Source organism: Grampus griseus (genome assembly GCF_964374135.1).
Source record: "Grampus griseus genome assembly, chromosome: 10".
NCBI classification, from domain to species: domain Eukaryota; kingdom Metazoa; phylum Chordata; class Mammalia; order Artiodactyla; family Delphinidae; genus Grampus; species Grampus griseus.
The window spans coordinates 68,361,254-68,373,814 of NC_139004.1; the positions used below are offsets into that span (position 1 = coordinate 68,361,254).

Here is a 12,561-nt window from a genome sequence, read left to right on the forward strand (position 1 = left end):
AGGGCAATATACAAAGACACAATGGCTGAAAACTTTCCAGAACTGATGAAAAATACCAACCCAAAGATTTAGAAAGATCTACAACTCCCAAATTCTATAATAATAAGATATTCGTATCTAGACATATCACAGTGCAACTGCAGAATATAAAAGACATAAAGAAAATACTAAAGATAGCTAGAAAGAAAAGACAGGTAACCTTCAAAGGAAATACAGTTATACTGACAGATATTTCTCAATAGCAATATAAGAATGAAGAATAAAGACAGTAATATATTTGTAAGTAAAAAAAGTGACTATATAAAACAGTAACATTATTTTATGGGATTAAAAATTTATCACAATAGAAATAAAATACAAAACATCAATAGCATAAATAAAAAGATCAGAGTTACATTATTCTAAGGTTTTGCATTATTTAGAAGGGCATTTAAGATACCAATTTATTTATTTATTTATTTGGCTGCATTGGGTCTTCATTGCTGCACGCAGGCTTTCTCTAGTTGCAGCGAGCAGGGGCTACTCTTCACTGTGGTGTGTAGGCTTCTCATTGCGGTGGCTTCTCTTGTGAAGCATGGGCTCTAGGTGCACGGGCTTTAGTAGTTGTGGCACGTAGGCTCAGTAGTGTGGCTCGCGGGCTCTAGAGCACAGGCTCAGTAGTTGTGGCACATGGGCTTAGTTGCTCTGTGGCATGTGGGATCTTCCCAGGCCAGGGCTCGAACCCGTGTCCCCTGCATTGGTAGGCAGATTCTTAACCACTGCGCCACCAGGGAAGCCCCAAACTCTACACTTTAAAAGAGTGTGTGAATTATATCTTAATTAAAGAAAAAATATATACACACAGCATTAAGAATAAATCTAACATTTTTGCAGAATCTTGATGAAAAAACATTTAAAGCTATGCTAAAAAGACAAATGAAGACGTACCAAATTCACAGACTGGAATAATCAACATCACAATTATGTCAATTCTCCAAAATACAATCTACACAGCCCATGCAATTCCAATACAAATTCAAACAATCTTTTTGGTCCTTGTTGACTTAACACACTAATATTAAAATGTATAAAAATAATCAAAACAGTTTCTTTGCCAGATAAAGAATTATAAAGCCACAGAAATTAAGGCAGAAATAGAATAGCTCAGTTTTAGATAAACTGGCCAGAACAAAAGGAACAGAATAAAGGGCCACAAAGAGACCCATGAGCACATGGAATCAACGCCAGCATTACCACCACAGACAAATGTGAAGCTGATGGCCATTTCAAGGTGCTGCTTATACCTGTGGAAAAAAAATAGATCGCTACCTCAGAGAAGACACAACAATCAATCCCAGCTGCACTAAAAGCTTATACATGAAAGACAAGACTATTAAACTTTCAGAAGAAAATAAGAGAATATCTTTATAATCTTTGGGCAGGAGAGTTTTCTGAAACAAGATACAAAGAAGGATAAACCACAAAGTTAAAGACTAATAAATCTAACTATATTAAAATAAAAAACCTTCTGTTCATCAAAAGACACCACAGGGACTTCCCTGGTGGTCCAGTGGGTGGGACTCCACGCTCCCAATGCAGGGGGCCCGGGTTTGATCCTTGGTCGGGGAACTAGATCCCACATGCATGCCGCAACTAAGAAGTCCGCATGCCACAACTAAAGATCCTGCATGCTGCAACCAAACATGCCGCAACTAAGACCTGGTGCAGCCAAAATAAATATATAAATATTAAAAAAAAAAAGACACCACAAAGAGTGAAAAAATAGCCAAACAGTGGGAGAAGATATTTGCAACACACATAACCAAAAAAAGGATTAGTATCTAGAACAAAAAAATTTCTGAAAGTAAATATGAAAATGACAAACAACCCAAGAAACGGGCAAAAGATTTGAGCAGACACAGAAGAAACAAGAATGGGTCATAATCATATTAATCTTCAGTTTTCTTTACTAACAAGAGAAATGCAAACTCAAACTACCAAATGAAAAACCACTACTTATCTACCAGCCTGATAAATATTAAAAAGCCACACAATTACCAAATTGGATATCTTCCAAATTTGATGCTTTCTTACCTTATAATAGGCCTTTGCATTGTTAAAAAGCAACTGGAAGTCAGCAGTCAGCAGATTAACATCATCATACTCTTCCATTTTTAGTTTCTGTTGGATTTTCATCAAGTCAATGGGCTGAGAAACCACTTCATAATAGTCTGGTTGATTTCTGTCAATAATTTAATGTTTTTTAAAAAGATATTTATTAATCAAAAGCCCATAAAAAGTTATGTCTCAAAACTCTGTGGTAATGTCCAACACGCCAAGTGACAGAACATACTAGATGTACTCTCATTATTGGAACTGAGAAGGAATAACAAAAGCAAGACGAATATGCACGCCCTTTTCAAAATACATATTGGTGATATAGAAACCTAAATTAACATCTGTGATAGTCTTTTATATGCAAAATATTTAAGATTTAAGGCACCAACACTAAAACCATGTCAATGGTATCTCCTGTAAATGAAAATGACTTACCTTTCATGGGGTTCAATAATGGCTGAAAACAGGTATGTTCCAAAGCTCTTTATAAACTTACGAAATGGATTATCTTTCTTCAGGTAGTGACCACAGAACTTGCTCTACCAAGTGCTATCAAGTGCCCAGTATATATGCTGCTCTAACATCAAGTACTAAAGTGACAAAAGAGAAAGATGAGGCCCTTGGCACAAGGAGCTTACCAAAGATAAAAGGGCATAAGACATGAACAAACATGACAAAACAAAAAAGGCATGGGAATGATACACAGAAAATTAAGGATAGTGGTTATCTCTTGGAGAGGAGGGGACACTTTAAAGGTAGTTACAATAATTTCTTAAGTTGGGTTTTGGTTCATGGATGTTTATTATTATTCCTTCTGGCTTTTTTTCAAATGGAGTTCCATGAGACAAGTAAACCTTCTGCAAAATTATCTAAGCAATTGTTTTTCACAATTCTCCCTCAGGGGTAGATAAAACTCATCCTAGATGTGTAAGAGGGTAGGTTACTACATATGAAGAATGTTGTCATTAAGGCTTTAATTTCTCCTGGGACACTCACTGGCTGACATGTTTTAGCCATGTATGTATGATATATTTAATTTTTTAAAACTTTTTGCTTTAACATAAAAATTGCAAGAATAGTACACAGAATGTTTTTTCTGAACCATTTGAGAGTAAGCTGCTGAAGAGTTGTGTGTCTTTCCTACAAAAAAGGACCACAGTTCAATCATCAAAATCAGAAAATTCACTTTGATACAGTCTCATCATCTAATCCTCAGAACCCATTTATATTTTGCCAACTGTTGCAAAATTGTCCTTTATAGAAAAAGGATCAATGTGAATCATGCTGCATTCAGTTATGTTTCCTCAGTTTCCTTCATTCTGAAACAGTTCCTTAGTCTTTCCTTGACTTTGATGATCTTAATACTTTTGAAAATTATAGGCCAGTTATTTTGTAGAGTGTCCCTTAATCTGGGGTTGTCTCTTCTCCTGAGGAATAAATTCTGATGATGCTATATTCATCTCACTGTATTCTATCAGGTGGCGCTTAATTTCAACTCATGCCACTACTTAGATGAGGTTGATTTTGGTCACTTGATTATGGTCTGCCAAGCTTCTCAACTGACCAAGTTACTCTTTTACCCCTTGTACTTTATGGAAAGGTAACTCCAGGCTATGTAACAGCCTGTGACACGGCTACTGTCCACAATCGCTACCCCATACCCCCACCGTTTGTCTCCCTTGCAGATTCCTACCTTGCTCAGCCTCACCTAATGACTTTGAATTCTCCAGGAAGGGAAAGGAAGAAGAGTAAATTAAGTTTTTAAACCCTTATCAACTACTTACGATTTCAGTGAACTACAAAATTAAGTACGAGGGGATAAAAGGAGTATTCAATCTGCTATTCAAAGAAAGTGTAAGAACATAAAGGTCTCAGTGAGTAAAAACAAAGGCCCACCCAGGCCTAATATCAATGTTGTCAGTGGTACCAAGGGACTTTCTCAGAGTGAACATTAGGGCTTTGTTAACTTGCTATCCTAGATGGCTCTCTCCGCCTGGGCCTGATGGGCCATAGTCCACTGCTCCTTGCTAAAGCTGGGCCTCGGCAGCCTCTCAGGCTTGGGGGATTATCTGTAGACAACTGACAATGCAATGAGGACACATACCTAGAAAGGACATTATCTCCCAGAAGCTCTGCTAGGGGGTTCCTCACAAACATTTTCAGAATTGCCATATAGAAAAAAAGGTCAGGATCCCAACATTCCACTCTATATAATGTGATCAAAACAAGGTCCCCTCACTTTGAAAATGAAATAGCTCTAACTGGTTTTTCCCACTTAAATCAACATACAGAAAAGTATAGAAAAGTAAAAACTGTCCCTATTCATCCAGAGTTAAAAGCACTATTAATATTCTTCCAGACTCTGTGCACACATACACACACACACAGGATTGTGAAGTACATGTCTTAAGAGCTTTTCTCTTTCAACAATAGGTGAGGGCACCCTGCCATAATATGGCCACAGAATAGTCAAAGCACAACTAAGAGTTTTAACCAGAAAAGTGAGAAACACTCTGCCTGATGTGCAGAGCCTGCTGGCTACCCCTAAACCTATTTTGCCTCCTTCCCAAGATGACAGCATTCTAAGCTCCTGCCTGGGTACTAAAGGCCAAATTCTTAGCCACGTTGCAGCTAAGTTCTGACCAATGCAAGAGCTGAAATGTACCACGTCCAGGTCACATCCTAACATGTTTCTTTTTTCCTATGGGCCAGAAGGTAGTTGTGGTGGTGAGCCGTCTCAGACCATGCAGACAAGGGCGATACCCCAAGCACAGCAGAATAAAAAGACAGACAGTATCTCGGCCCTGAAGACCTCACAGAATAGGAGTTGTACATGAGAGAAAGCAATTGTTCTTGTTTCAGCCATTGTTAATTTGGATGTCCTAGTACAAGCAGCCTAACATACTAATCAAAACAAAGTCTCAAAAAGAGATTCACAAATGCATGGCTCTGAGCAGTACTTCTTCCCACAAGCTCTTGAGAAAACATGCATTCCACAGAGGAGGAGCAGAGACGCAGGCAGGCACAGCACTGGGGGGAAGGCAGCAGTGCTCCTAAAGTACTGCGTCATGGAGGCTAGAAGACAGTGCTCTAGCACCAAAGGCCTGTATTTTCTGCCCCTCAGCTGGTGGAAAGCAGGCAGCAGAGGGGCAGTCCTTTTCCATGAGGTGCTTGTGTACTACAATATGATGCTGCTTCCCTATACAACATACTGGTTAAGACCACAGGCTTTAGAATCAGAAAAACCTGAGTCTGAATTCTGGTTATCCTCAATAGTTCTGAGAACTTGTACAAGTTGTCATCTATAAACTGTGATAACAATACTGCTCAGGTTTAAACAAGATGAGGCCTGGAAAGCACTTAGTACTGTGTCTAGCATGTAGTAAGCAATAAATATGGGCTTTTAATAACATATGCTAATTAAATGACAACTTTCAAAAGATTGTTACTGATTAACTGAAATCTGGAGAGGGATTTCATTAAAAAAAAAAAAAACTCTTCTTTTTTGGCATGACTAATTTACAGAGCTCTCCTCATTCAGGATGATGATACTGCATCCTTGGTGGCTCTGCTCTTTGGAGTGAGAGGTTTGCCTTCAGATCAACCTAGAGCTTGTTGGCTACCCACTGTGGCATCAACATTCATGAATGGATCTAAATCTTTAATTAACTCATTGTATTAGTTTCCAATTGTTGCTCTAACAAATTACCACAAAATTAATGGCTTAAAACAACACAAATTTATTTTAGATAGGTAGGTAGATAGATAGATCCTAGTGGTTCTGATTCTCTGGAGAACCCTGACTAATATGGTCTTCCAATTTCATTCTTCTTTTTCAGGATGGTTTTTTCTGTTTCTGAAAAAAATTCTGTTGGGATTTTGTTACGTTTTGCATTGACTCTGTGGACTGCTTTGGGTAGTATTGGTATCTTAACAACATTAAGTTTTGCAATCCAAGAACATGGGATATCTTTCCATTTTTTTGTGTTTTAATTTCTTACAGAAGTGTGTAGTTTTCAGTGTAAAGTCTGTCACCTCGTTGGTTAGGTTTATTCTTTAATCTCCTTTTTGGATTGTTCACTGTTAAGGTACAGAAATGCAACTGATTTTTGTGTATGTTGGTTTTGTATCTTGCAACTTTGCTGAATTCACCTATTACTTCTAAAAGTTTTTTAAAAACAATCAAGACTGTAAATTTCATGTATATTTTTTACAACTAAAATTTTTTTCTTTAATTAAGACAAAAATTTTTTTAAATGCGCTTCGCTACACCTTGACAACTGAAACTAAAATCTAGACCCCTGTATCATCTAAGCCATTCCTTCCAAAGGAAAACTCAATTATTAAACACTTTCAACTTGGATCCGGGACCAAACCCCTCCCACTCACCTTCGCTTTGGTGCCCTAATGAAGAGCTCACAGAGGAGCCTGCCCTGCTCATCCTTATAGTCTCGGATGGTGTTGTAGAGTTCATGGCACACGGCAATCTACACATAGGAAAAGGAGAAAAATCACCAGAAAAGTGAACAGAAAGTCAGTGTAGGGGTTCTTAAAAAAAAACAACAAAACATAAAATGCCAGAAGAGAACGATGAATCCCCAAATTCCCACATGGGAACCCAAGTCTAAAGTATGCTAACAGTACCTCTCCTTATTTAAAATCATTTAAATGATTAAATCTTTCATCAGAATATGTTACTGGTGATTTTCTTTTCCTTTAAACAAAATTAGTTCATGTCACTCTTGTTTAAAAATCATCCAATAGAGGGCTTCTTACCAATCAGAGAATAAAATCTAAACTCCTAACACAGAGTATGTAGGGTATACTCTGGCTGGGCAGACTTTGCCAGTTTCCTTCTCCCTCTTGACCATCTCTCTGTAATCACAACCCATCAAATCCATTCCTGATCCAGCCCCTCTGCCTGGAACACCCTTCCCCAGTGCTCTGCAGGGCTGCTGCCTTCTGATCACAAAGAAATCTTTCCTGAAGGTATGGGCCAAAACAGCCCATATCATCCCAACTTTTCTTCTTAGCACTCATCACTAGCTGAGGATACTTTATTATTTATTTGTTCATCTGTTTACATTCTGCTTCCCCAACACTAGCATCTAAGCTCCATGTAAAAAACTAGCTCGTCTTACACATAGTTCTTTCCCAATCACCACAACAGTGCCTGGCACATGACAGCACACACTTACTTGAATGACTATATAATGTGACAAAAATGATATTCTTTATTATTTCATAATATTAAATTACACTATTACTGTAAGACTTCTGGCTAAGTGTATACTTTTCATAAAAGAAAGGTTAAGAATATCAAGCCAGAGGAAAAAGAAGCTGAGAGGCCTTGCATCTTAACTGCTTATCATTAAAGGAAAGGTAGGGAATTGTGCAGAAGGCAGAAACTGTGATCTGAGTTACTTACAGGGTCTACAGTCGGAAGATTGGAAAGTCTCCTCCTTTTCCTGCTTGGGCCTGGCGTGGACACAGAATGGTGCCCATCATCAAAGTCTCCGCTGACACTACTGGAAGGGGAGGTAGCTCTTCTTCTCTTGGAACCCATGGAATCCAACTTCTTCTATAAGAAATAATTAGCCATGTTCTTACACTGAATTTTATACTCTGCCACCAAGCCCTCAGTTGGCCACTTGCCACAAAGCTTCTGGTTCACTTAGGAGAATATTTTCACTGTTGCAAAGAAGCTTAACTATGTTTTTTTCAATGCAAGTCCTGGCCCTTGCTTTAGCCCCTTCACTTACCAGAATGCTACACTTTCAACTTGGATGGGACAAATTCAGCAACAGTATACTCATTTGTATTTACCAATTTTGAATGACTCAACCACTTCTGGCCCCAAATTTACCCTGGACTGGAATTTGGAAACCCACATAATTATATATGTGGGTACACCCACATATAATGGTGTGTTGGAGGTACTGATCCCTCAGCCCCTGAGGGAGTCAGGCAGGCCTCAGGGACAGAGTCCCTAAGGTGGTCACCTCTGGAGTCAGAAGCCTCATCTGTTTTCCCCAGTGTTTCTTATGATTATGATCACTTTCCAGGTGGGCCAGCATGTTGGAAAAAAACAAAAACCAAAAAACAGGAAGAAGACCCTGAGGCAAATTAGTGCAAAAGGATAAGGGGACAGAGGATTAACCTTCTAGCATTTTAGATGTACCCTAAAATTAACACACTGAAAATGAATTTTCTCCATTCATTAAAGTAAGATCCACAAGACATACCCCAGAAAACACTCAACATACTTGCCATACCTATGCTAAAGTAGCAAAATTGCATTTTGAAACTTTTCTGTCAATCCAGACTAACCTCCTTTTCAGTTATATGAGGTACCCTATCCCCATGAATTCACAGCTTTACATTTCAGTAGATGATCTTGAAGAGCACCCCAGAAGTGAGGTTTTAGGCCCTCCTCGGGCTCCCAGAAACATGTAAATATTTGCTCTAAGTTTTAGGCAGGCTGCTAAGTAATCTTAACACACCTTTACAAATATATATATATACATCTGTATATATATATAGATATATATATATAGAGATATATATATACACATACATATATATTTGACTATAACACAAGAAATGCAACCACTGAAATGACCTGCTACAGCTAGAAGAAGGTAAGGGTGCATACCTGAGAAAGTCCTACAATGCTTATACAATTTAAAAACAGTATCAAATAGCATATTGTGATTTCACAGGCCTTTCTCTAAAGCAAAAAGAAAAAACTGATCCCAGTGTCACTCATCAACATTCAATTTCAGGACACTAAGACACTAGTAGCTGAAAGAATGGGTTGCCAGTAGTATGGAGAGAAAAACTGGGTATCTCCAGGGAACAGAAAGCAGGAGCAAAACAAACCAATAAATAAAAAATTCTGGTAACCAACTAACAAACTAAGTCTCTTATCTCTTCCTCTGAATTACAGTCCACATGGTGTTTAAAAACAGAGCCTAATATGATGATGTTCCTACCTCTAGGACTTGGTTTGTTATACAGTGTATTAGTTTGCAATCGGCCACAACTGGCTAAAGCTTCAAAGGGCGTAGGCCAAGGCCAGCCAACTTTTGTTGATTTTTGTTTGTTTTATAAAAGGCTGATAAACTGGTGTCAATTCATTAAAATGAAGAAACTAAGGACCAAGCTTTTGTAAACAATCTATGACAAGGACACAAGTGAATTTGATGAACATAAGGCAGGAATCTTTATGAAAAGGATAACAAAATTTAAGAAAGGTGGAAGGGAAAAGGCAAGGAAGGACAGAAAAGGGAAAGGGTGTAGATGATCAGTAATTTACCAGCTTTACCAGAGCACAACCAGCTCCTCGAAAAGCCAGTCTCCTCATTATGTCTGAAGGCCAAGTGAAGCCAGTGGGAGAAGGCAGGGCTTTAGAAGTGCTGATTCAGTGTTAATATATTCAAAACTGAAAGAGAAGAAAAAGGCAGAGACAGGGGAAATAAAAAGAAGGGTCAAAGGAGTAAAAATGAGTACGAATAGACAGAAAACATTCAAGCAGAACTGCTAAAGATACGAGATCTGGAGAAAATAGGCATATCAGTTTTCTTGCACCAATCAAACAGCTGCAAAGGCTCAGGCACTAACAGTATCTGATATTTCTTCCATTTTAAAACCAAATGCTTTTCACATACATAAAGATGCCTCACTGAGGTTCCCCTTTACTCACACGGAATGACTGTCAATTCCAGGAACGAAGCATGCCTGCCCAACTGCACCCTAGTCAATAAGAGCAGAGTTCAATCACAGAGCTGGAATGGAGAGTGAACACATGTGGAAGGCTTACATGTGACACCAAGTGTTAGCAAGCTGGAACAAACCAAGAATGGCTCATGTGAGCAGAGTATGGAAAACTCCTCCTCGTCAAAAAAATTCAGAGAGACATTTCTTTCCAAAAGTCCTATCAGCACTGAAAAGATATCACATACAACTTTAGAAAGGTTAAAAAAAAAAAAAAAAAGCCTTCGACCATTTGGCAGGAGGTCAAAATTACTTTTATAAATAATCCGCTGAAAATCAAATGACAAAAAATGTAAATCATTGGGGGGGGTGTTTAGACCACACAATATTCAAAACTCCTTGACTCATTAATTTACTTTGATAAGAAAAAAAAAGATTCAACTTAAGGATAATTTTCGAATATTTTCTCATCCAAGGAACACATTTTAACATGTATTTTGGAAGTTTGGCTACAAAGGCAATGTGGCCAGGTGGGTGGGAGGGGCAATAGGACCTGAGCTCAGAAGACCAGGATAAGAGACCCAGGTCTTCCATCTCTGTTTGATGTTGCTTGAGTCACAACCTTTCAGATCTGTTTCTTTATTTCTAAAATGAGAACAGCAGTGTACATATCTCCCTTGGATTGTTATGACAGTGAAAAATGTATGTGAAATCACTTTGAAATGTCAAAACACAAAAAAAATGTTAAGTTTTAACTCTAGGATTGTACGCTGTCTTGGGCACAGGAACAGCACTTTATCCATTTTTGTAGCCTGACTTATAGCATAGTTTCAGTGATCAACTTATCTATTTAATAAGACATATTAAAAGTGCACTTAAGTGAAACATTAAAAAAAAAGTTTGCATAGTTTCAAAGGACTGTGAGCATCCATTCAGTAATTCTTTTCCTATAAAGAGAAAAGATTCTGAAACTTAGTTACAAGTTTTTAAATGGCACTGATTACAGTCAGATGTCCAAAACTCTAACAACCAATGATAAATTACAGTGGACAGTAAAGAATAACTTTACAATGTGCAACTGGGAAAATATTTACTCAGTATAGCCTAATGGTATATTTTGACAGTTTATAGACTTTTAGTACTCTCCTGTATTTCTAGTATTTCTTAGTACTGTAATACAGGTTTAAAACAAAAATCTTGGAAAAGAGAAGATTCAAAAATGGGAAAAATCGCTTATAAACCAACTTCCCAGAGAAAAAGAACCTTTAACGTTGGCATTCACAGCTTTCAGTATTTATTCTATGCCCTGGTTGCCTTTTTTTTTTTTTTTAAAAAGCATGAACAAACCACATGTATTATGTTGCAGCCTGTGTTTTAACTTAGGGAATATTCTCCCAATTCAGTGTTCTCTCACATGATGCTGGATGCCTTGAGAGTAGTCTATCATACAGATAGCAATTTACTAATCTTGGCGATCTGCATAGAATATCAATACTTAAGATATTCTGTACACTCCCAAAGCCAAAGAAAGTGGTCAAAGCCCTTCTATTTATCCACACATATTTATTACTGATTTGACATACTTCTTCAAAAGATACCTTCCAATCTTCCTTTGGATCTAAAATATGGGCAATCTGTTAACAGGTGATATGGCAGAAATTATACTACTCTTTTGTATTGAGTCCAATTTGCTTTTGAATTGTACTTGGGAAAAGAGTTCACTACTAAATGGAAAAAAAATACCTTGAAATCATTTTTGAGGAGTCTTAGTTTGCTGGAAAATAAGTTAATAAAAATGCTTTACTCCAACATATGTTTCTATAATTGTAGTAATAATTTCTATATCCACTATACCGTGTATTTGTCATTTGCTTTTCAGGATCTCTTCTACATTTTTGCCAATCTTTCTTCCTCTTTAAGTCACCAATTTCTACCCTACAATAACAAAACTATGCTTCTTTCTCAGTAAAAAAATTTTAAGAGACGAAAAAATAACCAGAAACACACACAATTTGAAAATCTCGATTCTTTGTGGTGTTGCATATAAGAAACTATACCTGGGCTCCACGACAAATACAAGTCCCATTGATAAAAATACTCAGTCTGAACAGAGTCATCCAGAAAGTACTAAAAAAAAAAATTTACTAGGAGAGTTTGTGTCTGAACCGTCAAGAAACGACAACAAAAAAAGGAGGCCCTGAGCTGCGGAGAAAATGAAAGACTTTCCCAACCTGTCACCGGTACGGGGAACTAAGGGAAACGTTGACAGTTTTGAAGCTGCCCGCGACGAGAGCTCGGCCAGCCGCGGGGGGCGGGAAAGCGGGGCGCGGGTAGTTTCCGGGCCGCTGCGCGCCTTTGTCCCGGCAGGCAGGTGCGGCAAGGCTGCCAGGCGCTTCCCGAAGCCCGCCGCCATGCCCCGCCCCGCGCGCCCGGCCCGACCGGCGCATCCCGACGGCCGGGGCGGGGCCTCCGCCGCTGCTCCCGCCCGCCCGGGCCCACACAAAGGCCCGGCAGCCGGCTGAGAGGAAGCGGCCCCGCCCGCCCCGGGCCCGGCCTTACCCAGCCGCTCCGCCGCCTGCAGCCCCGGCCGCGGTCACCGACCGCCGCGCCCCGCCCCGTGGCCGCCACGGCTGCTGCTATTGCTCCTCCAGCCGCTGCCGTCGCTCCAGCACCCGCCGCCCTCACCGCCCTCACCCCTCCCGGTGCCGCCGCAAAACCAGCCCCGCGGCCGCCAAGCGAACCTGGCTC

At 39.2% G+C, this 12,561-nt stretch overlaps 1 protein-coding gene across 10 annotated transcripts in view; it reads right to left on the reverse strand.

Annotated features, from left to right (window-relative positions):
• Nucleotides 1-12,511, reverse strand: part of PBRM1 (polybromo 1) — a gene marked incomplete at its 5' end in the record, with an annotated part of 101,696 nt that extends 89,185 nt beyond the window's left edge. For 6 of the 10 annotated variants that reach the window (XM_082663148.1, XM_082663146.1, XM_082663144.1 and 3 more), the window contains 4 exons: nt 2,074-2,221; nt 6,487-6,584; nt 7,526-7,678; nt 9,416-9,463. In XM_082663148.1, coding sequence (XP_082519274.1) covers nt 2,074-2,221; nt 6,487-6,584; nt 7,526-7,678; nt 9,416-9,463 — 447 coding nt within the window. Of the gene's footprint in view, nt 1-2,073; nt 2,222-2,532; nt 2,655-6,486; nt 6,585-7,525; nt 7,679-9,415; nt 9,508-12,372 lie in introns of those variants that run through there. The other 4 variants (XM_082663154.1, XM_082663149.1, XM_082663147.1 and 1 more) reach the window with 4 other exon arrangements.
• Between the last annotated feature and the right edge of the window lie 50 nt (nt 12,512-12,561).